General features: G+C 40.4%; 3 protein-coding genes across 5 annotated transcripts in view; 2 read left to right on the forward strand and 1 right to left on the reverse strand.

Moving 5' to 3' along the window:
- Positions 1-13,195, forward strand: part of pcsk5b (proprotein convertase subtilisin/kexin type 5b) — a 97,610-nt gene extending 84,415 nt beyond the window's left edge. The window contains exons 23-37 of one of the 2 annotated variants that reach the window (XM_015972702.3): positions 250-450; positions 926-994; positions 5,753-5,813; positions 5,886-6,031; positions 6,189-6,395; positions 6,569-6,652; positions 7,232-7,418; positions 7,503-7,717; positions 8,809-9,051; positions 9,151-9,384; positions 9,456-9,636; positions 9,709-9,926; positions 10,061-10,161; positions 10,370-10,574; positions 12,448-13,195. In XM_015972702.3, the coding sequence (XP_015828188.3) occupies positions 250-450; positions 926-994; positions 5,753-5,813; positions 5,886-6,031; positions 6,189-6,395; positions 6,569-6,652; positions 7,232-7,418; positions 7,503-7,717; positions 8,809-9,051; positions 9,151-9,384; positions 9,456-9,636; positions 9,709-9,926; positions 10,061-10,161; positions 10,370-10,574; positions 12,448-12,857 (2,762 nt within the window). In that variant the 3' untranslated portion in view covers positions 12,858-13,195. Of the gene's footprint in view, positions 1-249; positions 451-925; positions 995-5,752; positions 5,814-5,885; positions 6,032-6,188; positions 6,396-6,568; positions 6,653-7,231; positions 7,419-7,502; positions 7,718-8,808; positions 9,052-9,150; positions 9,385-9,455; positions 9,637-9,708; positions 9,927-10,060; positions 10,162-10,369; positions 10,575-12,088; positions 12,426-12,447 lie in introns of those variants that run through there. The other variant, XM_054731488.2, reaches the window with a different exon arrangement.
- Positions 13,196-13,899: 704 nt separating this feature from the next.
- rfk (riboflavin kinase) lies at positions 13,900-18,003 on the reverse strand. 2 transcript variants are annotated; one of them, XM_015972706.3, is made up of 5 exons: positions 17,667-18,003; positions 17,454-17,554; positions 16,019-16,170; positions 15,205-15,307; positions 13,900-15,082 (listed from the first exon to the last, which is right to left on the reverse strand). In XM_015972706.3, exons 2-5 carry the CDS (start codon positions 17,533-17,535, stop codon positions 14,910-14,912), a joined length of 510 nt encoding a protein of 169 aa, XP_015828192.1. In that variant the 5' UTR covers positions 17,536-17,554; positions 17,667-18,003; the 3' UTR covers positions 13,900-14,909. The 2 variants fall into 2 exon arrangements, with proteins under 2 accessions (XP_015828192.1, XP_015828191.1); XM_015972705.3 differs by having other exon boundaries at positions 17,454-17,566; positions 17,667-18,002.
- Positions 18,004-19,104: 1,101 nt separating this feature from the next.
- LOC107394005 (beta-1,3-galactosyl-O-glycosyl-glycoprotein beta-1,6-N-acetylglucosaminyltransferase) lies at positions 19,105-24,032 on the forward strand. Its single transcript, XM_015972707.3, has 5 exons — positions 19,105-19,206; positions 20,240-20,634; positions 20,703-20,796; positions 22,379-22,783; positions 22,873-24,032. The coding sequence occupies exons 2-5, from the start codon at positions 20,327-20,329 to the stop codon at positions 23,356-23,358; spliced, it is 1,293 nt and encodes a 430-aa protein (XP_015828193.3). The 5' UTR covers positions 19,105-19,206; positions 20,240-20,326; the 3' UTR covers positions 23,359-24,032.
- The last annotated feature ends 442 nt before the right edge of the window (positions 24,033-24,474 follow it).

Consider the following 24,474-nt stretch of genomic DNA (forward strand, 5'->3'; position numbering starts at 1 on the left):
ACGTCTTTAAGAAACCAAAAAAGTCCAGCAGACTTTATTCGAAGCCTTTTGGATTACCATCACCTGGATGACTGAGAACCGTCATCAGCATACTCCATTTTTAAAAATATGTGCATTTGTGAATAACCGTGTCAGATGTCTTCTGACACGTGCACCAAGAATACTCTTCAGTCCTTCCCTGAGTGTGAGTCCGCCTGCATACCTGAATAGTGCATCAGCGTTTTTCACCTGTACTTTGTCTCCACACAGACAAGTTCGGCGTGAGCCGGTACCTCTATCAGACTCAGTGTCGGGAGGTCTGTCCCGAGGGGTTCTTCCACTCTGAGAGGAAGCAGTGTGAGCCCTGTCCCAACGAGTGTGTCATGTGTGCTGCAGCAGATCACTGCCTGCGCTGCGCCGCTGCACACAAGCTCAGAAACGGCCACTGCTTCCCACTGGAGTGCAGCGAAGGTGAGGACGGGTGCAGACACATAAAATAACAGCTTAACTATCTTAAACATATGTTCATTTCTGACACAGGTTCCAAACCTTGTATGTCATCTCCTCAGAATAAATGCAGCAATAACTAATATTGCAAGGATTCTACACAGGATCACCATTACAATCTAAACCACAAGCATTTTACCAAACTAAAAGACAATTATGCACAATTATTGGTCAGCTAAATGATTTATTGCAGATTATTTTCCTATGTTAGAGTTTCTGTAACCAATAACACACATCTTTCTGAACTATTTACTGATACACAGCCTCTCTTCTTTTTAATATGTGAATTCTGTGATCGTATCAGACATTTTTAATAAAAAGCTCATAGGTTCGCAAAATGGAAATAGTATTTACTCTCATTTTCACATGTTATAAAATAAAACATTGTGTATTTGAATCTTTTTATTTCACTAATCCATAACTTTACACCCTTCATCAGCGGAAGTTTCAGATGCAGAGAAGGAGGACTGTGGCCCCTGTGACGATGGCTGTGAGAAATGTCAAATCCGTAAGTGGACTGCGGTTCTGTTGTTGCTTGACATCTTTCTTATATTCCTAAAAAATAAAACATTTAAAACACAACGTAGTGCATTTCTATATAAGAATAGAATCAGCAGTGTAATATTTGCTCACCACTGAACATTTTCACAGATGAGACCTTTATTACAGCCTTGAGGAGCGAGGTGCACTTGAGGGGATTTGTGGTGCTGAATGTTGGCAAAAGTACGGAAGAGGTTTAGGGTCACTGAAAATAAAAAAGAAAAGACAAATAATTCAGACTTTAATGTCAGAATTTTAATTTAAAGGGATACTATGCAGTTTTTGGCTTGCTTTTAGCACCCTCTAATGTCCGTTAGTGAAAGCAAAATTGTAACTTATCTCCTGGCTGTGTGTTTGTTTTTTTAACACCTTAATCTAACAGCTGAAATGCCTCCTCAGCCTTTATTAGTGTCTAAGAGCAGTTCACTAAAATAAATTAGCTGTGTTTATGATCTATAACATGCAGGAGGCCTGCTGGAAGCAGCTCCAGGCACGCCAGCTCCACTTTACCAAGTCCAACAGGTAGCAACCCGCCACTCTGAAGTTGCAAGTGCGGTATTCTGGCTACAGAGGGTGGTGGGGGGTCTGAGTGACTTTTTATAAACCCTGTAAAAGGTCGTTTTAGCACATACTGGCTCAAGAAAATGATTTTAAAATATAAAAAAGTCTCATATTATTAATTTAATCTCAGAAGTTTTACCTTTTTTTGGAATTCTGACTTAAGTATCAGTATTAAAAAGTCTGAATTCTGAGATTAAAGTCAGAAATCTTTTATTTTTTCTTTCTAGTGGCACCAATCACCCTCCATAGAGAAAGGCTTTGTGTTGCTGCAGAGATTAGAATTAAAAACTCAATTTGAGTTCAGAGTCAAAACTGAAAGGTTGCTGTTCAGGCGAGTTGCCATAAAATGTTGACCTCACACTACAAGTCCGTGTGTGGTCTCTGCAGAACCCGCCACATTAAGACAAAAGCACTTCTTCCACTCAGACACAACTATCACTAACGTGGAAAGTTGTTATTGTGGAGTGAACCCATCTGAGGAGGAGACGGGCTGTTATTATGTCATTATGCATTCTGGCTGGAAAACATTTCAGCCCCCGTTCAGACCTCCTGCCACTCAGCCACGACCCTGCGCTCTAACCAAACCAGCCTGGTAGATTTCAGAGGATTGTCCCCATCCTCTTTTAACATGACACTGTCAGGAGGATTGGACCCAAAATGCAGAACATCACAACTCAAGGCTGGAGAGGTCGTTTAAAATAAAAATCCTTTTATTAGAAAAACCAAGACTGTAGGACTCTAAGCAAAGAATAACTAAAGATCTGTAGATGGAAAAAAACAAAAGCTCACTCATGAGCCAGGAACTATAAATCTGTAGAGGGCAACGCTGACATAAGACAATGAACCGACAACCGCCGGAGACACAGACAGGGTTATACACACAAGGCTGGGGTGATAGGAGACGAGGAGCAGGTGCGTGGGGAACTGGGTACAGGTGAAACTAATAACCGAGAGGAGGAGCAGAACGGAGCAGGGGAGGAAACCAGACCTAACTGGGGAGGGGAACACACACACACACACACACACACACACACACACACACACACACACACACACACACACACACACACACACACACACACACACACACACACACACACACACACACACACACACACACACACACACACACACACACACACACACACACACACACACACACACAAGGAGACTAAGAGAACATGGGGAAAACCTGGAGGGGGCTAGGGACCAAAGGGACACAGAACACGACAGACACTACAGATAGATGCGTGCATACTCCTGCTTACTCTAGTCAGGGGTGTCAAATATGCGGCCCACGGGCCAGATCCGGCCCGCAAGCGGGTTAAATCCGGCCAGCGAGATGGTTGTGTAAACTTTATTTTCATACTTCACGATGTAGAGTGAAAATAAACTTATCATTGTGAGCAAGTTTCCTCTGTAATGAGTATAAATAAAACAAAGCTGTGCTCAAGGCTCACACAAGAACTTGAATCACATCCTGAAGTTGGCCGCCACTCAGGATGTGACTTCTGATATTGATGTGCTGGTGAAAGCTAAAAGATGTAAAGTAAAATGAGTCAAATATACTTTAAGTGCTGCATGAAACTGATCTTGCCATGTGATCTGTAAGCTCTTTCAATCACTAAGGAATGTTTCTTTTATTAGTTGATTTTTTTATGTGTTGATTTTATTTTATTTTTTTCAAATTTTCAAGTATACTTCAGGTGTTGTACATGTACTACACTGTCCTCAGGCTCCAGCCTTGTTTTATATTGATTGTATTAAAACAAAGAAAACAATCTGAAGTTTTTTTTTTTAATTTACCGGTCCGGCCCACTTGGGACTAGATTTCCCTCAATGTGGCCCCTGAGCTAAAATGAGTTTGACACCCCTGCTCTAGATGCTTTAAAGCTTACATCAGACCCCCCCCCCCCCCTTATTTTTTCTTCTCATTGGTTATTTAAAAAAAGGGGTAAAGATCATAAAACTGAATCAAGATCTGATACAGGTCAGACTTAATGTAATCCCAATGACATGATTTAGATTAAATCTGCATTCTTTATCCTGGAAGTTATTTAACATGATCATTCAACCAATAGAAAGCTATTATACTTACACCTTATCAAAGAATGCACCTGCCCGAGCCAAATAGCTTTATTACTTTTTAAACTCATAATTATTATGTCTGCTGTCCTCCCAACAATCACTTTTTCCTATAATCTGTGCTGAGGCATGAAAATATTCTAGAAATGGGTTAGTCATGTGTTTTTCTTTATTTGATCACTGGAAAGGTCTAAAAGATCTCATCTCTGTCCCGTCATCCTTGGTGCATATTTCAAACCTTTTTTCTGTCTTTCTGTCAGTGAGCAGCGTTTAGAGTCCCTGCAAATGAATCCGAAAGATTGTTGTTCATTTTTGCTGACTGGAGTGATGATTTGTAGTTTTCACGTTTTCTAAACCGCAAGCCCGCCGTGCTGTTTTGGATTGATGTGTGAGACAACCACCACCGTCATTAAAACACCAAATGAAGGACTATATTTTGGAAGATGCCCTCCAGCAGGGTTGCACTAGAAGTGGAGGCAACATGTGGAGGCCCAACACCTTACTGAGACATTTATTATGGACCCTGTCTTTATATTTGTTGGTCTTTTCTAATCCTTCCCTTTAAAACAAAATGTTTTCTTACAAATCTTAATGAATTGGTAATGTAGTGTGCCCAGTCAAAGCTGTTAATCCTCTTTATGTGGAGCCGCTCTTTCCGCTCTGAGGCCTGCAAGCTTATCTTCAGCTCTGACCGACTGAAGCTCTTGCTGTGCTTGATCCGATTTACACGTTTAACTGATATTTATTATTTTTTTTCCAGCATTTCTTGGTAAAATCCAAAAGTGACTATTTTAAGTTCTGAATCCAACTATCGTCACTCTTGACTGAGTCCCTCTTCAGCGTGTCTAAATGCATGCACGTCATACGTGTTTCCCATAAAGGCTGCTGTGATATACGGCTTTGATTGCATGTACACAGAAAAAAAAACGTGTGCTTGCACATTCCACAAGTCAATACTTCAGGATGTGCACGCCATCTGAACCCCCCTCCTCCTTCCACCAGATTGCACAGTTAATATTTATGCGGGCGTTATTTTCTCTCATAGACACAGCCTGGAGGCATGATTTCCGGCTCCTCGCTCGCGTTTGCCTATACCTCCGTGCCTCCCACCTCTCCATTTTTCCAGGTCTCTCCCTGTATGAGTAATTGCTTTCACAGGTTGTGGCTTGTTGACTGCATTGAAGTGCAAACCAGTGCAGAGCTAAGTTGTGGGTGCTGGAGAGAGACAGCAAGAGGAATGGGCTGTGGGGGTCGATGGAGGTTTTTCTTGAGAGGATTAATGTCCCGGGGGAAGGTCTGCAGAAGTGTCTCTTTAAACCATCCTTTACCTCCTCTCCTTGCCTGTCTGATCATCCCCATCCTCCTTTTTTCTTGTTCTCTTGCCAAACTACTTTTTCTCTCTCTGTCCTTGGAGATTTTTTTGACATTGTTGAACCAGGAGATGACAGAGTGGGCCTTCCATAGTTACTAGTTGAATGGTTTTGACTGACGGCAGGGATTAATTAGTTTGAGGGGAGCAAACTTCCTTTTCGGTGTGTGTGTTTGAGTGTTTGTGAGTGTGTGTGTGTGTGTGTGTGTGTGTGTGTGTGTGTGTGTGTGTGTGTGTGTGTGTGTGTGTGTAGGCACACAGTACAACATCCTAAAATCTCTTGAATTCTTTTTTTAGTATAAAAAATCACAAAAACAAACAACTTCAACCTTCTGTGCACGTTTTTCTTGTGTAAAGCAAACTGCACCTGCAGCATAAACAACACACACACTCGCAAAGCTGGACTCAAAAATAAAATCAGTCACACACATTCGTAAGTACCCTCAGAAATGAGGAGTTGTGTCTTAAAGCACTGATCACAGGCAAGAAGAATCTACCACTAAGCTATTGATTAAATGTTAGAGTACCCCCTGCTGGTGGAAAGAGGTTCTACACAAGGAACCAAACTGTGGACATTATATTTATGACTGAAATCTGTTCTTAAAATAGTAAAATTAATTTGAAGTCTGATAAAATCCTGCAGCTCTACATGACGTTTTGCTCTGATATCGGATTTTATATGTTTGTTTTCATTTCTGCATGCCATCTCAGAGGATGCTGGAGACGAGGAACAGAAAACCATGTGTGTTAAATGTGAAGATGGTTTCTATCAGTAAGTGTCCTTAGACTGAGTCAGAACACTGTGTCCGCAGCATTTTTTTTAATTACTGTGTTTGTTCTCCAGGTTAGGAGCTGACTGCCAGAAGTTCTGCCCAGATCGGACCTACAACGTGGAGGACACCATGGTGTGTGCTGCCTGTGAAGATAAACACTGTGCAGTGTGTGACCAGTCTCAGTGCTACTGGTGTGATCATGGATTCTTTGTCTTTGGTAACAGTTGTCATTTTTGAGTTTCAATCAGTTTTAGATGGTGAACTCCTAATTAAAAATTATTTTTAACACTGATTGTTTCAGTTCATCTCATTCGTGTGTGTGTGTGTGTGTGTGTGTGTGTGTGTGTGTGTGTGTGTGTGTGTGTTTTGTGCAGATGGAGAGTGTGTGGACCACTGTGAGGAAGGGTACTTTGTGGATGAGGAGACCCAGGAGTGTGAGCCATGTCACCGCAACTGTCGCACTTGTGGAGGGCCCAGACATGATGACTGTGACTCCTGTGAGGACGGGGTGACACTGTCGGACGGGGAGTGTCTCGAGAGAAGAAAGCTGGTTGTTTGTCCTGAGAAATATTTTGTAAACAGTAAGTCCACACTGACCTGATCTGACTGGTGAATATTTTAATCTTTTGTGTTTCTAATCCAAAGAACAGGAATGCAACATCAGTAGATCACTTCTAAAATGACAAATTGTCTTTCTTTGGACTTAGGACTCTTATTTCTGTCATTCTAACGGTAAAATGTCATTTCTCATCAGATCAGGACAAATGTGAGCCGTGCCACACCTCCTGTAACACATGTTTTGGTGCAGAGAAGGGAAATTGCAGCAGTTGCCACTCTGGTAAATGGTTTCTATGCTGTAGTAAAATGTCTATAAGAACTTGCAGAGTTCAATCAACAGCACACATCCTGATCAGTGTGTGTAGATGTATGTATGTATGTATATATATATATATATATATATATATATATATATATATATATATATATATATATATATGTGTGTGTGTGTGTGTGTGTGTGTTGTGTATTTTCAACTCCAAAGGAGTTGAATTTAACTCAGTTTAGATAACATCAGGTCCCAGTCAAAAATAGAGTAAATGTACTCTTCAGCCAGTGTTACATTTTCAGTGTTAAGTACTTCCTGTTAGTTTTGTCATTAACAACAAACTAGACGAGTAAATGAAATAAACTCCATGTAGAGTAGACATGTAACACTGCATGTCTGCAGAATGTAACACTGACTTTTAACTCTGATGTTTGAGTTGGTTTACTCTTTAAATAGTTGCAAACACTTGGTTAAAATAAGTTGACACTCTATTTTTTTTTTACAGTGAATACTCCATTGAACACAATACAAAGACATTAACCTAACTTCTCTACTAAACTGGATGATTTTATAACTTTTTTGTGGTTTTAGGAAATTTTTTGACACCTCTTCAGTCTTGTCTTTCCCATTGTCCCTCTGGGACATTTGGCGATAAGACAACTGGTCGGTGTGAGGAGTGTCTCACAGGGTGTGCAATGTGCCGAGAAGCAGAAGTCTGCCAGGAGTGTCGCAAAGGACTTTATCTGCAAAATGGAACGTGTGTGGTGACATGTCAGAGGTGCTCCTGTTGTATGACTTTTCGATTTGTACATTCACCCAACAAATGCACATACGAACGCCGTTTTATCTGCTTCGTTCCCAGAGGGTTTCCGCAAGGTGCTGCATGCCATCCGTGTGCCTCAGAGTGCGGATCCTGCAGGGAGACTCCGTCTCACTGTTTGAGCTGCCAGAGTCCATTTTTGCTGCTGGATCATTCCTGCCTGTCCTCCTGTCCAGAGGAATTTTATAGAAACAACACAGAATGCCATCACTGTCCAGATCACTGCAGAGAGTGCAATCAGGATGGTCTGTGTAAGAGTAAGTACACTCGGTGGATCAGTGGGACGTAGAAGCCCTCTAATAAGAATTCTGCATAAACAACCTTGAAGAGTTATTGACCGGGATGTTTTAAGTGACAATAAATAAAACTCATCCATCCATCCATTTTCATCCACTTATCTGGGGGTTGGCAGTAGCCGAAGCACAGAGGCCCAGACTTTTCTCTCCCCAGCCACTTGGGCCAGCTCCTCTGGGGGGAATCCAAGGTGTTCCCTGGCCAGCTGAGAGACGAAGCTTGTCCTGGGTCTTCATTTAGGTCTCCTCCTGGTTGGACGTGCCCGGAAAACCTCACCAGGAAGGCATTTTAACCAGATGCACAAGCCACCTCAACTGGCTTCTTTCAATGTGGAGGAGCAGCGGATCTCCTCCGAGCCCAGATGACTGAGGTTCTCAACCAGTCTCTAAGGGAGAGCCCAGCCACCCTGTGGAAAAAACTCGTTTTGGCCGCTCGTAATCGCGATCTCGTTTTTTGGTCACTGGCCAAAGCTCGTGAACAAGGTGAGGGTAGGAACGTAGATCGACCGATAAATCGAGAGCTTCGGTACAACGCCCGCATCACTGCAGACGCAGCACCACTCCGCCTGTCGATCTCACGCTTCATCTTTCCCTCACTAGTGAACAAGACCCAGAGATACTTAAGCTTCTCCACTTGGGGCAGGACCTCATCCCTGACCTGGTGAAGACATTCTACCCTTTTCCGACTCAAGATCATGTTCTCGGATTTAGAGGAGCTGGTTCTCATCCCAGCTGCTTCACACTCGGCTACAAACAAAGACCAAGAATTCTAAATTTAAGCATATTTTGCAGTTTGTGGACATTATGTCAAAAATAATGTGAAAAGAGACTTTACTATTAAACATAACTGTGAAATCAAATAAAACTAAAACGTCTTTGAAATAATAAAATGAAAAAATTCCTCCACTGCATTTAGTCCCTTCTTAATGAACTGAATGCATGTTTAAGTTCGTAAAATCAGACATCATTGAGGTCTCATTTCAATATTTGTGAGCAGGAGAAATTTCAAACAATCGTCATTTATCACCTTGCAAATTTTTTGCTTTCTGTCTCAGAGTGTGCGGAGTATTACTTCCTCCATGTTGACGAGTGTGTAGATGATTGTCCTGAGGGTTACTTTGCCAGTGACAAGCAACAGGAGTGTGTGCGCTGTCATGCTGATTGTGCATCGTGTGACGGGCCAGGCTTTGATGACTGCGACAGGTGTAGCAACACAAGAGCTGTTCGTTACAATGGAGAGTGTCTGGCTAAGTGTCCGAGCAACACTTACTATGACAAGAATACAAATGAATGCAGAGGTAGGAAAAGTGAAATCTGAGAGTGCAACATTTGTGTTATAATCACAAGATTTTTGTCCTTGCTGCGGTTTCCAGAAGGCTTTGTTCTTGTTTCTTCAGATTGTGACAAGTCGTGCTTGACCTGCTCGGGTTATGGTCCATCCGACTGCCTCAGCTGTGATCCCAGCAGGCGCAAGGATGCCAGTGGGCACTGTGTGTGGTACAGTGAGTGCTCTATGGACTCATACATGGACCCAAACGGAGAGTGCCAACAGTGCCACGCACTCTGCAATCGCTGTAATGGTGCAGACAGAGACCACTGCCTCAGCTGCAACAGTCAGCGCTTCCTGCTGAGTGAGTCTTCCGACTTAAGACTTTTATTTCTTTGCATTTAAATACATTTTCATTGCATTTGTGTTATTTAGACAACACCTGTGTGAAAAAGTGTCCCGTGGGTTACTATACTGAGGTCAAAGAAGGGCGTGAGTGTCAGCGATGCCACTTCAGCTGCGAGTCTTGTGTTGGTAATCACAGTCTGCAGTGTGTCGCCTGCAAACCTGGATATTTTAGGCAGGGCGGCAGCTGTGTAGAGACCTGCTCAGAGAGGTAAACAATGCTTATTTAGAGAGGTTTTTTTTGGTGTTCATCATCTAAACTGAAATTCTATTTGTTTTTCAGCTACTTTGGCAACAGGAGCACAAAGATCTGTGAGCGATGTGACCCTTCGTGCAGCCAGTGCTTTGGTCCTGGGAACAGAAACTGTTTGAGCTGCAGGGGGAGCTATGTGTTCATGAAGCAGTGGAGGCGATGCCTGAAGAGCTGTCCTCTAGGATACTACAAAGACAAAAGATCTACCACCTGCTCCAAGTGTCACCCAACCTGCAAAACCTGCAGTGGTAAAAAAAAAGAAAGACGTACTGACGTCATGTGGGATAAGGAGATGAAGAACGTCTGCGTTGTGTTTTTTAGAACAATTGTTTTTGAGTCATGCGATGAGATCGTGCTTTGCTTAAAATTCCTGTCATTTCAGATGAAGGAGCTCTTGCTTGTCTATCTTGTTACGACGGCTTTATGTTTATGGGTGGATACTGTTATAACCCTTGCATGATTGGCTTCTATCCAGCCTCAGAGGTGACAGAAAACATTTATGTTTACATTAACTGGTTTTATATCAACAGTAGGACTGAAACAATTCAACATGAGTCAGAACAAAAGGTTCTTTGTTCCACCACATCTTCCTTTTAAGGAGCCAAACGTCCGCCAAAGTCTTAAACCATTAATGTGCTCTATCATTTTTGCACAGTACTGCACACACATACATGTTTTTGTGTTATTTCAGGATTCTGAGAGTAAAACACTCAAATGTAAAACTTGTGATCCTTCGTGTGAGGGCTGCTGGGGTTCCAGCTCATGGCAATGCACTCTGTGCCCCCCGACCCAGCTCTTATCTGACGATGGCCGCTGCTTGAGTTGCTGTGGAAATCCGACATTTCCGTACGATAAACCAATCCCGAGGGAGTGCTGTGACTGCGAGGCATCCCGAGGTGAACAAAACACTCACTGTGAAGCACATTTTGCAGCTAAAATAAGCCAATTGCTTCATCTCTTCAATGAAATTCCCTTTCACGAATTTGTGAATAGATGTGTTTATTCTTAATCATAAAATGCTTTTTTATGTGTGTAATTTATTTATAAAGGTCTTCCCTCTTTACTTCATCCAGCTGAAATGATTGCCAAAGTTTTAACTTCCAGCTAAACGGCTGTTCCCAGTATTTGATGCGGGAGCATTTCAACTGCCCTTGGCCTTCGTTTCTATAGATAAGGCGAACTGAACGGTTGTGAAACTCACTCAGAAATTCTTTGGGAACTGTTTTATTTTGTCTTTCAAGTCCGAACAAAAAAAGAAGAGAGGTCAATTTAAGAGATGAAAGGGCTACATAGGGGTTAAGAAAAACGTACAAATGTTTGATGTCAGCATTTAACCCCGAAATCCAATATGCTGACATAGTCTCATAGCCTGGCAAGACAGACTAAATAAATGTATTATTTAGTCTGGCAACGCTCCATTGACGGCTCTCAGTTGTGGGGCGGTTGCTACTGTTGTCTTTCAAATGAGCTCTGCATGCTACTGGACAATGAATGTGACATACTCACCGCAACAGCCATCGGTAAATGAGGCGGTCCGCAGTTGAAGAAGGAGAAAACACATCATTTTTTCTAAAAATAAGCTCTTAAATACATCTATCTGCTCCTGATTCTAATGAAGCCCAAGTTCTAATAGTCCAAAATTAATGTAAAAGCTCCATGCTTTCGTTCTTTTTTAAACACAGAAACAGTTTTGTTTACCTGTTTGTAGCTACAGTTTCGCCGACAGCTGCCGGCTTCTTCAGGCTGACGCTGATGGTGGCGCGTCACTTCCTTCTCCGTTTATCTGCGGGCAGCAGAGGATGTTGTCGCCCTCTACTGCCCACTCTCCCCTCTCCGACGATGCAGTCCCATGCGTGTAAACTCCGTCGTCCCTGTTCATGGTCCCACATCCACGTCTCCTTATCTCGATTGCTTCCTTGATCCATCTTTTGTATTTTTGTTGTTCAGTGGTTATGATCCGTGTGCTGTCCCAGTCCATTATATGGTTTTCTCTTATGCAGTGATCTGTTACGGCTGACTTCTTTATTGTACTTTCTGCTTCTTCTTTTGCTGCTCTTGTGTGTTTTCGATTTGCCTCTTTCTCGCACTCCTTTCTGGCAGCCGTCGGCGAAACTGTAGCTACAAAACAGGTAAACAAAACTGTTTCTGTGTTTAAAAAAGAACGAAAGCATGGAATTAGAACCACGACACAGTAAGAACACACCTAATAATGTAAAAGCTGTTTCAAACGAGCTGTCGCCATCTTGTTTCACTCTGTTGCATCATCCCACCCACCAGGTAGATAGAGTGCCCTGATTGGCCCACAAAGCGGATAAAGCGCTGTGATTTGTTCACTAAGCAGATAGAGCACTATGATTGGCCCACCATTATGGAACAGTCACAGCTCTTTATGTGTTTGAAACCCCTCTAGAGAGCTGTGATTGGCCAGCCAGAATGCCGTTAGGGGCTGCAGAGGTTCCAGTGGAGCGTTCCTAGACCAAACTTTGCAAAGCAAGAATTTGGTCTAGTTCACTAGGCTAATAGTCTCACTTACTCGGACACCAAAATGTACTGGTAAGTGGTCCCCTCATAAAAATTAAAAACTCGCTTTAGGTAACTAGCAACTCATATCTTCTATCATGATTACCTGGCCGTTCCACCAGACACTGAAGCGTCGCGTAATGCCTGAAAGAAAACATTGGTCATTCCTAAAAGAGAATTTATATCTGCTGCACACCAAAAATCTGTTATCATTTGTTAATATGCTTTCTCCTCTTCCTTCTTCTCCAGTGGAGTGCATCCTGGGGGTCAACTTTGTGATGAAGACGGTTGATGATGTAAACAGCACTCCTAGACTCTTCATCTGTATTTGTGTTGTGGTTATCCTCTTTGTGGGCCTAGGAATCTTCCTCTTCCTCAGCACTCGGTCAAAGCCTTGCTCCACGAAGCCTAGAACCAGAGCCGGAGGCTACGAGCAGCTGAACACCAACGGGGGCTTCATGCCACAAACCACCACCTCTGCGTTTGGAGAGTACAGCGACAAAATCACGGAATGTGAGGACAACGATGAAGAGTACGTTGATGAGGATATTGTGTACATGACAAAAGATGGAACGGTGTATCGGAAATTTAAGTACGGACTGCTGGATGATGATGATGTTGAGCTGGAGTATGACGATGAGAGCTACACGTTTAGATAAAAACATCAAACCAGTTCTTTACATTTTTCTGTGGTTAAAATTTCCTCATGATTGTGATGTAATTTTTTTCTAATGTGTCCTTTTAGAATATTTTGCACAATGTGTGGCTGAAGCAAGGTGAAACGTTTCTATTTCAGAATTATAGCTATTTAAGTCTTATCACTAACGTCTATAAATGTTTGTTATTGCCAGATTGTGTAACATACTGTATGACTCACAAGAAACAAACTGTTCAGTTCCAGTTTAAATGACAGTTGGTTACCGGACTAGTTATTCATAAATGTCATGTACCATTGTGAACGTTTTCTGAGCTCCAAAAATAAAAAACCCTACAAACATGTAGCAGAAGATTTTGCAAACACTTTCCAACAAGTGTCTCTTTACTAATGTTACTTAGTGCATTATTAAGCATTAATAAACTATTAAAGTATTAACAGCTACTTAACCATATTATGTAGTGCATTACTAATTACTTGTCCTAACCTTAAGGACACTTAATAACAATAAAGGTAAAAGTAATAAAGGGTCCCTTTGTTTATTAATGCTTAATAATGCACTAAGTAACATTAACATAGGGGCTCTATTGTAAAGTGTCATTTTAATTGCTTTTTTAAATTAATATTGAGCTGTAAATAAAAGACTTAACAAGGAAATACAAAAAATAAAGATTTTAAATAAATATGTGAAAAAACGTGTTGGTTTTGAAGTTCGGATCTGTGCAACACTGAAAAAAAGGGGGTGTAATAAAACACAAACTACATATGTCATCTTCAGAAATACTAATTTATATGGTTTAAAAATAATGCAAAAACATAAACGCTTAAACTGTTCAGTCTGCTTGCAGGAACCTACGCTCTTGCAATAACACCAGTATACCGTTGCAACAGACGAGTACAAAAACACCAAAATCATAACAGATTTCTTGTGATATTTTACAGATTTTCTGAAGCAGCACATTTGACTTGAACAAAACAAAAAACCAACCCCCCCCCCCCCCCCCCCCGCACACACACAAAATATACAAAAATAAGAGATGAAGTGATTAACGTGTCAACATTCATGACAATGTTGAGTTTATTGTCTGCATAACATTTAACAGAAAAAAAAGATCTAAACTCTAAACATTAAATATCCCAACTGAAACAAATTACAAAATGGCTAAATAAATCATGATTGAAGGTTTCACCAAATTTCTCAGGCACACACAGGCATTAAATCATCTCACAAGATGTTTCTTTTATAGCATTTGATGATTTCTGCAAAAATCAAGAGACCACATACTTTATGCAGAGTAGATTTCTCTATAGATTTTCAATGTGACGAGTATAAATTAATGTTTAAAGACTTTAAGAAAATATCAAAATAACACGTGGATCCCCCCCTTTTCAAAATTTTACCAATGTTTATACCTAAATAAAAGGTGACGACCTTCATTAAAGCCTAAGTGTTCTGTTCATAAATGAATCTTTTTCATCCATATGAGTCATTTTAAAATAAATTTAAGATAAAAAAAATATACCCTGCAGCAGGTCTCTCAACAAATCTTTCCAAAAATATTCCTAATAAATTAATGCATTATGGTTCGAAACCCAAATGATCTGAGAAGTTTCTAATTTCAGGGCCTAAATGATCAAGACTCTAAAATACAGAAAGGACAGAAAAAGGGTAAAAAGTACAGTTATTTTATGTAAATTCATATCTTCAGTAAGAGTTTTAATTATAGTGATACAACCCACAAACAATAATTGTCAACATTCTTAATTTTTCTTTAATTTAATATTGGTGCAAACTTCTTTACCAGGTGGTAGTACACAGTATACACAGAAAGTATTTATTTCCTCCCCTCTTTAAATGACTAACTATACAGCAGGACTAGTGAGAGGCAAAGAGGCAGACTGGTATGAATATTTACATAATTCATAATCTACTCAAAGACTGGCTGCATTTCAACAGCTGTTAGAACAAAAAAAAAACCTAATAAAGAAAAATAAAAGTGAATGAAAAGGCGGTTGTGGATATGCGCTAGCTTTGTTTGGGTGTCTCAGCCAGCTGTCAGTGACCATTAATGATAGTCTGGGATGTGGATGCGGAGCTTGACGATGATACTGGAGACGAGTTTGTCGTGTTGGTGAAGAAGTGGTCGTCTTTTAGTTTGCGATGCTCTGGGAGCTCCAGCTTGATCTTAGCCTCCTCAATGTCATTATTGATGGCTGCGATGAGAGCTTCTGTTGAGATGGAGATGGACAGAACAGAGAATGTGGGCGAAAGTAGTAAAAAAAAACAAAAAACAATAAGAACTTTGAAACCAGTGTATATTCATCTGAGGTAGGTGAGGAAAAAGGCGTACCGAGGGAGTTGTAGGTCCTCTCTGGGCGGATGAAGCCCACCAAGACGACACTCAGGATATTCCCATAAAAGTCCTCTTTAAATTTGTGAATTATGTGAGTCTCCTGGAATAAAATACATTCACGTAAACATTAATAAGGACTGCAGATGCAGCTATGTTAAACAGGTTTTATTTAAGCGAGAATAACTGAGATCAACTTGTATTATTCCCTGTTTAAGCATCCCAGTCTGAAGGAGCATGGAGGAATTCTGATAATAGCTGCTTGGAATATGGAAGCATCAGATTAAATTAGCAACTCAAACCTTAAAGAAATATTCTAGTCTCAGCCAAAACTGATTAAGTGTTTCAGCTGGCTCAACCAGGAAACTAGTTTGTTTTAATGTTAGCGCCAGCTGCTCAGCATTAGCTTAGCAAACATTTAGAAGATCATTAGTGAAGTTTTTCACTCTTTAACTAAGGTATCAGTGTGATCTAATAACAAAACAGCTTTGTGAGGATTTTAAATGACTTCCCACTAAGGAGACCAAACAAAACATCCCAAATTAATCCAAAAGCTAAATGAAAAAATCCCCTCACTGAATATTATATTTAAATTAGTCAACAGTCATTTTCATATGCACTGTATTTTTGCTCTAAATCATATTGGTGTTGAACCGCTGTTTTTAATTAATTTACTGCTATATCTTTATACAATGTCTTGTGACCAGACCATCACTGATTTAAAATCTCTTCTTTTACAAACGGTAAAGATGTGTGTGAGATCACTTTCTCTCTGACCCAGCTGGAGGTGAAAAACCCCTCTAATGGTTCTTACCATAGACTTCTTTGTATTTTTGTAGTACGGGTTCCAGCCGATGCTCATCACCATTTTGTACACATTGCTATTGCCCACGGATGCCCAGCCATAATAAATTCCTGTACGGATATCTGCTGGAAGACTGTCCACCACAGAGTCTGGGAAGTTTGCTGTGGAAGCGAGACAAATCGGCGAATGATTAAAAATGAAGAAAAACAGACATGCAGAGCAACTGATCAAGCTGAAATAGGCTAGAAGTGAATGAGGTCAACCATTTGTAAGGCTGGAGAGGTGATAATTTATAAAAACAGAAGGTGAAATTCACTTAGGCTACAAACATGGATATATATATATATATATATATATATATATATATATATATATATATCTTTACAGTGTCCTTAGGGGGGGAAATGGCTCTTTGGTTACAGACTTGGTGAAGACTGATATATCAATCAGCCAATATAATCGTCTTATATTTACCGGTTTTTTAATGCATATATGCATAATTGGCATTGGTCAATATTTGTCCTTAGTAATGTCGATTTAAAGTCAGGCACATCCTCTGGCAGCTCGGTGCTGTTGCAGTATTTAATTTAAGCCTATTACTGTCACTAATAACATCTGCATAATAAATACTCTAAATAAAACTTTATTTAGGCATCTGACTTTACCACTGAGAGATGCACATTAAGATAGGATTCAAAAATTGATTCAACTTCAGAAATTTTGTGCATGAATTGATGAAGTGACATTTTACTATGAAAATACGGTGAAAAACCTCTAGATATCAGTCATGAGAATCAGCCCATAAAAAATCGGCAGTACACATCAGCATGGGAAATAGAAAAACCATCGGGTCGGCCTCTATAGTAGACCCCTTCTCTATACTGTTTTACACAATATTATGGGCTGTATTTCAAAAGATCTACTCATCACCACAGAACTTTTGATGAAAAAAGATAATTTTATGTAATTTCTCTTACTTTGACTCTAATCAACATAATTTATTTACTGCTGTGTTCATTTTTATTAAAAGAAAAAAAACACTCAGTAAAAGTGTAGTAGTAAAAGTAACCAAAGTTCAGCAATTATATAATAAACAAAACCAACATTGAAATTATAAATATTAACCCTGCGTTTAAACGTTGTGGAATAAAATACTCCAAATCAATAATCTAGGGGTTATTTTTATTAAATGGGAATTTAACTATGAACAATCCGAAGGACGCACTTCAGTTAGATGTCAAGTCCTGTTACGTAACACATTTACCTCAACAAAATAAGAGCCGCTATATGTATGTGATTACCGGCGCACAGTCAACAAATCAATCAAATGGGATGTAAACGATATTTGGTTCTTTGGCTTAACAAAACAATAATTTACTGAGTAGTCTCCATGTTGTAGGAGAGCTAACTATAAAAGGAAAGAGATGCCAGGTAAATGTCTCACCTGTGGGAATTCCGAGTTCTTTGCTTCCTCGTCCAAATCCTCGAACGACCTGACCTCGACAAAAGTACGGGAGGCTCCTCATGATGGTATCCCCCCGAAAGCTACAGAATGACCTCGAACACAGCACGAGAAAGTCGGTCAGACTTAACCAACCTGAACTGCGACGCTGGCCAAATAAATAAAAAAAAGTCCAAGTTAAAGTCCAGCCTGTACCATTGAGTCCCCCTCCACCGGTAGCTTCACCTGTCCGGTTAGCTCGAAAGCGTTAATCAGAACCTCGGTTACATAAAAAAGAAGTGGTGAAAGTTCACACGCTATGCTAGCGACGCTAACTGGCGTCATAAATGTAAACACTTCCTGAAGCGGGACAAGCTAAGGCCGGGGAGCGGTTTCCACAGTAATTTAGAAGATGACGATCCCAGATTCCATTTAACCAAACGTTGAGTAACAATTATTAAGAATGAAGACTAGAAAAAGCCGGTTTCACCGCCACACGCATTTTGCGTCAGCAAGGCTCGGGATGATGTCGTTGACCGCGTGACCAAAGCAGAAGTCACGTGTTGTCTTCAGACGTTTTCAGGAAATGTAAAAAATAATTAATTTTGTTCTTATGGATAAGGATAGAGCAAAACTCAGACTAGAACAATAACAGCACTGCTGTGCTGAACTGAAATAAACATGAAGAACTTTTACGTACAAAAAAAGAGGACTCATTTCATTTCAACTTCCGCATGTGCTCTGGCGCACCCTAGCGGAGAACCACCGAGGGTGCGTGGGCCGCCTGCAGTTGGTGTTTGGTCCAGTCAGTTTTCTGTCAACATTTGTGAAGCTCAGTTTTCCTCTTGTGTGGAACATGGTTAACCCTCTGGACACAGGCGTTGCAGATTTGCAACGTTAAAACCTACCTACCTGGTTACTCCACATACGTATTTCATGAACATTTTTTAACTCAGAAGTACTCCTGATGGACTTAGTTGTTCGTCCTTTTATCAAAATTTATTTTGAGCCTGAGACGGTTAAACATACACAGCAATAAAAAAATAAATAAACATAAATAAATACATATGCCCAAAACATGCTCTCACTTATTTTACCAAAATTGCAAAAGATGAAAATTATTTATATCTATCTATCTATCTATCTATCTATCTATCTATCTATCTATCTATCTATCTATCTATCTATCTATCTATCTATCTATCTATCTATCTATCTATCTATCTATCTATCTATCTATCTATCTATCTATCTATCTATCTATCTATCTATACACACACATATATATATATATATATATATATATATATATATACAAAACAATCTTCATTCTATCAATATTAAAACTAAAATTTCATGAGAACTATTTATTTTACATAGTAATACAGAAGTTAACTTCTATTAAAACCTTAGTTAATTAATTAATTAATTAATTAGAGAGATTACAAAGAATGCACAAAGGTTGGAATGTCCTGCACCACAGTGGCATTTTTCTTTTAGTTCTGTTTCTTTTGGCAAAATATTGTAATGATTTTTCATGGGTTGGAACTGCATTTTAAACAGTAGAGCAGCCTCGTGCGAAAACCAGGTTAGGGTCCCTCCCACATTCTTAGTCAAACAGGTTTGGGGACATTACTTTGACTTCCTGTACATGCTTTTTTTAAATGTAACCCAGGAAGTATAAAGTTGTTAGATTTTCCCTTGCCTTTTACAGAATTGTTATACAAGTCAAGGGGAGCACCAGCTGTATCCACAGGTACAGTTTTTATGTATGATAACAACAATGTTTTAATTTCTAACTTGAGTTATTTTACTTATCTGCTTTCACCTGATTTGTACTAATCATATTTCAGTGCTCCTGTTGTGTGTGTGTGTGTGTGTGTGTGTGTGTGTGTGTGTGTGTGTGTGTGTGTGTGTGTGTGTGTGTGTGTGTGTGTGTGTGTGTGTGTGTGAATGATGAATTTGAGAACTAATACTTGACCTTTCCTCAAACTTTCAAACATTTTTAATTTTTATCTTTTTACTGTGGATCATCTTAACCACAGTAAGTTCAAACACTTTACAGCTGACACTTAACTGAAAGAATACATTTTTTGAGGAATTGTTACACTTTCAGGAAAGCTTTTAATAGAATTGATCAACCAGTTAAACTGGTGCAAAAGTACATAGTTTCTCTTGTTAAAACAAAACAAAAATATGACATTATTTGTTCTCATGTTTTTGAGTCTTTAGTGTAGATTTTTATAATAATTTGTGTTTTAATGACATCATACACAGTAAACTCTATTATGAATCACAATTTCTCTCATTTAGAGAATGTTGAACTTAGAAACTTTACTTGTTACCATTTTGATTGTGAGCTGATGGATCAATGGTGATGAATGAAAAGAATCTGAAACTGGGCCGGTTCATCTATGCTGTGACTTGTTCTTGCCTTGTGTCGTGTTAGCACTAAATATTTCTAAGAAATCCTAAAAATACTATGAAAAGATATCTGAGATGGGGGGTCATATCTTCTGAATCCAAAACACGCACACTAACACAAAGAAAGAATCAAAGAGGGAAATTCAAACTTTCTGACAGTTTCAAACAACATGTAAATTTACAAAAGATAAAATGAGGAAACTGGCTGATTAAACCAGAAGGAAAAACATCTAGCATGCAGGTGCAAGAGGCCAGGTTGGTTCATCTGGCTAAAGATCCTCGTGTGAAGTTTAAAAATCTTGTGCTCATAATTTAAGTACATTTGGTTTTAAAGTGCAAATGTTTTTGTTTTGTTTTGTTTGCAGGTAAATTACTGTGTGGAATATCTAAGCAAAGATCTTTTAAAGTGGATAAAAAGCGCTGGTTTGTGCAGAGATCATAGTGATGCAATAATGCGGTTGCTGAAACGAGGAAGCCGGCTACTGTTCCTGAAGCTCTCCATTGGACTGGGATCTCTGTGGATGCTTTACCTAGCCAGTCATCTGGACACAGACAAGGTCTCTGGATTCACCCGCAGTCACAGCTGGCTGGAGTATACAGACGAGGATGGAGGCCCAGAGAAAGTGTGCAACTGTTCAGGAATCCTGCAAAGAGACCAGGAGTCTCTGGAGCAGGCCAAACTGTTGACTTTAACCAAAACGTTCCGCAAGAGGATTCAAATCCCAGATGAGTTTTATATTAATGAAACCCGGGACTGCAGGTGTGTTGATCAACTTATTTCTGTTCAGATTTGAACTACATTTATACTAACAAGCATCGTTCTTACAGGAACTTCAAATTAAGGAGGAAATACTTAACATTTCCACTGAGCAAAGAGGAGGAAGACTTTCCTTTGGCTTATTCCATGGTGGTTCATCACAAAGTAAGCAAATTCTAAGCTGTCAAAGTTTAAAGTCTTAAAAATTGTATTCACCACTTGCTGTATCAGAAAACTACATAATGTTTAAATAGTGTCTAATGACCTGTGCATCCGTGAGAAGATCATGAAAATCTGAAAAAAGGCTTTTCTACAGATTTAAAGCAGCAGTTCTTGGAGTTACAGTAAACTGATGACAGTCAAACTCACTTGGGTTCACTTTAAAGATTCCCCTCTAAACGTGGGTAAAAAGTAATATAATTTTAAACACAAAACAATAAGTTTTAAAGAACTCCAGCTAGATATAGTTGAACTCACCTCAGCACTTAGTGCTGGCTCTGGAACCCAAGTCAAGAGGGGCTAGGATCTCTGAGGCGAAGATCTGGGTTGGGCTTCTTTTTAGCTCCCAGACTCTCTGCCTGTAGGTCGGGTTTTTTCCACAGCATCTGTCTGCATTCCTTCCTTCGTGGGGGTTGTTGGCATCTTGAAGGCTGCCTTGGCGTCAGTTTTGGATAGCAAGAATTTGTTTGGGTCAGGCAGAGATAATTTTTCCTCTCTGTCTTCAGTCTGTAACTGGTCATTCCAGTCCTTCAGTGAAGCCAATTTAGGTTTTATCTCCACACCGTCCGGTGACCCTCTCCGAGATGACATCCATTTTGCGCACTAACACCGGTAACGCAGCTAGGACATTGTCCAGCTTACAATTCACCTCGAGTAACGTCCCAGTCTGTGAGGTCTCCGCCCAGGCGGTGCTTCCCGTGGGTGCGGGTCGCCCTCAAATCGCTCCCGTCTTCCCAAATTTCCAGAAAACCAGATATCCTCTCACTCCAATCAGTAGAAATCCAGTGATCATAAGGCCAAATATCCACATATCTTTGACATCCTCAATGGACAGCTGAGAGAGACATACGATCCTCCACACCTCCCAGGAATCGAGCATATATCCCGCTGCGTGTGTCCCTTGCGGGCAAGTGGGAGCCCCCTCCTCCGTTCTCATCGCAGAAAAAAATCTTATCAATCGCATTGAATGACCAATTAATTAAATCCATTTCTAAAAAATAGGGATTTCCAGAAGAAATGCAGAGAAGCGCTCTGTGGGCAGACAGGACAAAGAGCCTTGGGAAAAAAGATAAGGGAGCAAAAGCAGAAGCGTCTGTACTCTGCGAGTGCCGGAAGAAGAATGGGGGGTGAGGGGAAGGTTAAATTGCAAGAGGGTAAACATCACAATTTGGTTAAATGTCCGTTTTACGGCGGGCGTCAGTACAGACGCTCTGGTACAGCGCGTTGCCTCCCGATGCGCAGGGGCTCGTCACCTGCTGTCTTTTCCGAGGACTGCATCTTGTCGCTCATTATCACGTGACAGCGACTAGTCGTTGAAAGGCATAAAAAGTCACTACAGAGCCGTGAAGTCGACTAGTTGACTAGTTCATACAACCCCTAGTTTCCTGCTGGTGGAGGTTGCTGGGGAAAGGGAAGTTTGGGCATCTCTACTGGAGGTGTTTACATCACAACTCCGATAAGCAAGTGAAGATGAACAAATGAACATAAAAACACAGAAACTCAATTCTCTTCTTTCCACAAACTTTAGGTGCAGAACTTTGAACGTCTACTGCGGGCCATCTATGCACCTCAGAATATTTATTGTGTCCACGTGGACAAAAAATCTGCCCCTTCTGTAACATCCGCCATCCTGGCCATCACTTCCTGTTTCCCCAACGTCTTCATGGTCAGCGAGGCGGTCAGTGTTGTGTACGCTGGCTGGTCTCGTGTCCAAGCTGATCTGAACTGTATGGCTGACCTCTACAACGCCAGTACCAAATGGAAATACTTCATCAACCTCTGTGGCCAGGACTTCCCTCTGAAAACCAACTTGGAGATGGTTCGAATGCTGCAGTCACTGAAGGGCAGCAACAGCCTGGAGTCAGAGAGCCTGCCTGCAGAAAAAAGATGGAGGATACATTACGTTCACAATATTACTGATGGGAAAATCAAGGTACTTTTGCAGCATCTAGACAGATTAATTACTTAATAAAACAGATTGTGCTTAATATTCATCACAATATTTTTAATTTAATGTTTCAGACGACGAAAGAATTAAAGAAACCACCTCCCTTCAACCTGCCCATCAAGTCAGGAAGTGCCTACATCGTGGTTACTCGAGGTTATGTTGGCAGCGTGCTGAAAGACTCCAAAATAAAGGATCTTACTAACTGGTTTAAAGATACCTACAGTCCAGATGAGCTCATCTGGGCAACCATTCAGCGGATCCCTGGTGTTCCTGGCTCAAAGTGGCCCAGCCGTAAATACGACCAGACAGATGTCAACGCATTTGCACGGCTGGTGAAGTGGGCGTGGCATGAGGGGTCACAGGATTCAGAGTCAGCGGTGTACCCCGAGTGTCAAGGCAACCATGTCAGGTCAATATGTGTGTATGGAGCTGGAGACCTGCAGTGGCTTCTTCAAAACCACCATTTCTTTGCCAACAAGTTTGACACAGCCACAGATCCCATTGCTGTCTTCTGCCTGGAGAAACATCTCAGACATAAAGCTCTGGCTGAGGCAGAGTAGTTGGAGACCTTTTTATACAGCAGTATGGAGTTTAGCAGTACATGTGGCACAAGCCAGGCTCTTGCTCCTTATTTATAATCTCATGTTTGTCCAGAAACAAACAAACGCACATTTACTTCTCATTTGAGAAAGGAAAAATAAAACATTTACTATCTGAGTTTTTCATTAAGATTGGTTGACATTTTCATTATCAGCAGCTAGACTGAATCACTGACAAAAGCACAGCTTCTTGAAATTGGTCACAGAGTCATCTAAACTGTGTTGCTGCAAAGTTTGATATTTTTGTTCATAATAACTTTTGGCTCAAAATTTCAGCTCCTCTTATTAGACAATAGTTGATCTTAAAGTGTGTGGAACCATTTTCCCAAGGTCTGGTTGGAAGACTTTGCACAAAATGTGTAACAAAGCAGCATTAAAGTAGATGACTGGATTACTTTTATCTCATGGCACCATCTAGTGGCCGACAAGCATATCACACCAAGACTTTTCTGTATTTACAGCCGAAAGCAATGCCTCTCATTCTTGAATGTGCTCCTCAAGCCAACAAAACCGAGCTAAACACACTGTTTTACAATTATTATGCTCACGTTACGTTGTACTTTCATATATTCTAAAGACTTACTTGTCCACAAGAAAGGCAATAGCACCCTCAAGGGGCCTAGAAAATTGCTGACCGCCCTTGGAAAGCAGTGTTAGTAAACCATATTAATGTTTACTCAAACCATAAATTAATCTTATTTATCTACGTAAAACACAATAAACATTATACAATTAATGAGTAAAGAAATGATCAGATTATGTTTCTGCTGCTCACCATTAAAAACAAAGTTTTTTATTTCCATAGTTTACTGTGAAGACAATGTCCCATTAGTCATCACACAGTGGTGAAATTCATCTCTGCATTTGACCTACTGCCGTGGTGAGGTATTGGGTCTCATTTTTAGCCTTGGTATGACCCAGAGATACTTAAACTCCTCCACTTGGGGCAGGACCTCATCCCTGTGGAGCAATTAAAATCATCAAAATGAATTTTTTTAGTGGACAAGATGGCTTCAGTGTCTTCTGGCTATCAATATGAAATTTATAATAACTCAGAAAATGATAATCAGTTTTGGT

Source organism: Nothobranchius furzeri, chromosome 17, assembly GCF_043380555.1.
Source record: "Nothobranchius furzeri strain GRZ-AD chromosome 17, NfurGRZ-RIMD1, whole genome shotgun sequence".
Lineage (NCBI taxonomy): Eukaryota > Metazoa > Chordata > Actinopteri > Cyprinodontiformes > Nothobranchiidae > Nothobranchius > Nothobranchius furzeri.

Excerpts from the sequence above, each read along its gene's own strand:
- rfk (XM_015972706.3), bottom strand. The coding sequence starts at position 17,535 with ATGAGGAGCCTCCCGTACTTTTGTCGAGGTCAGGTCGTTCGAGGATTT. Across the intron at positions 16,171-17,453 it reads AGAACTCGGAATTCCCACAG|CAAACTTCCCAGACTCTGTG; the intron begins GTGAGACATTTA and ends TCGCTTCCACAG. Across the intron at positions 15,308-16,018 it reads AAAATACAAAGAAGTCTATG|GAGACTCACATAATTCACAA; the intron begins GTAAGAACCATT and ends ATTTTATTCCAG.
- LOC107394005 (XM_015972707.3), top strand. The coding sequence starts at position 20,327 with ATGCGGTTGCTGAAACGAGGAAGCCGGCTACTGTTCCTGAAGCTCTCC. Across the intron at positions 20,797-22,378 it reads CCATGGTGGTTCATCACAAA|GTGCAGAACTTTGAACGTCT; the intron begins GTAAGCAAATTC and ends CACAAACTTTAG. Across the intron at positions 22,784-22,872 it reads TTACTGATGGGAAAATCAAG|ACGACGAAAGAATTAAAGAA; the intron begins GTACTTTTGCAG and ends TTAATGTTTCAG.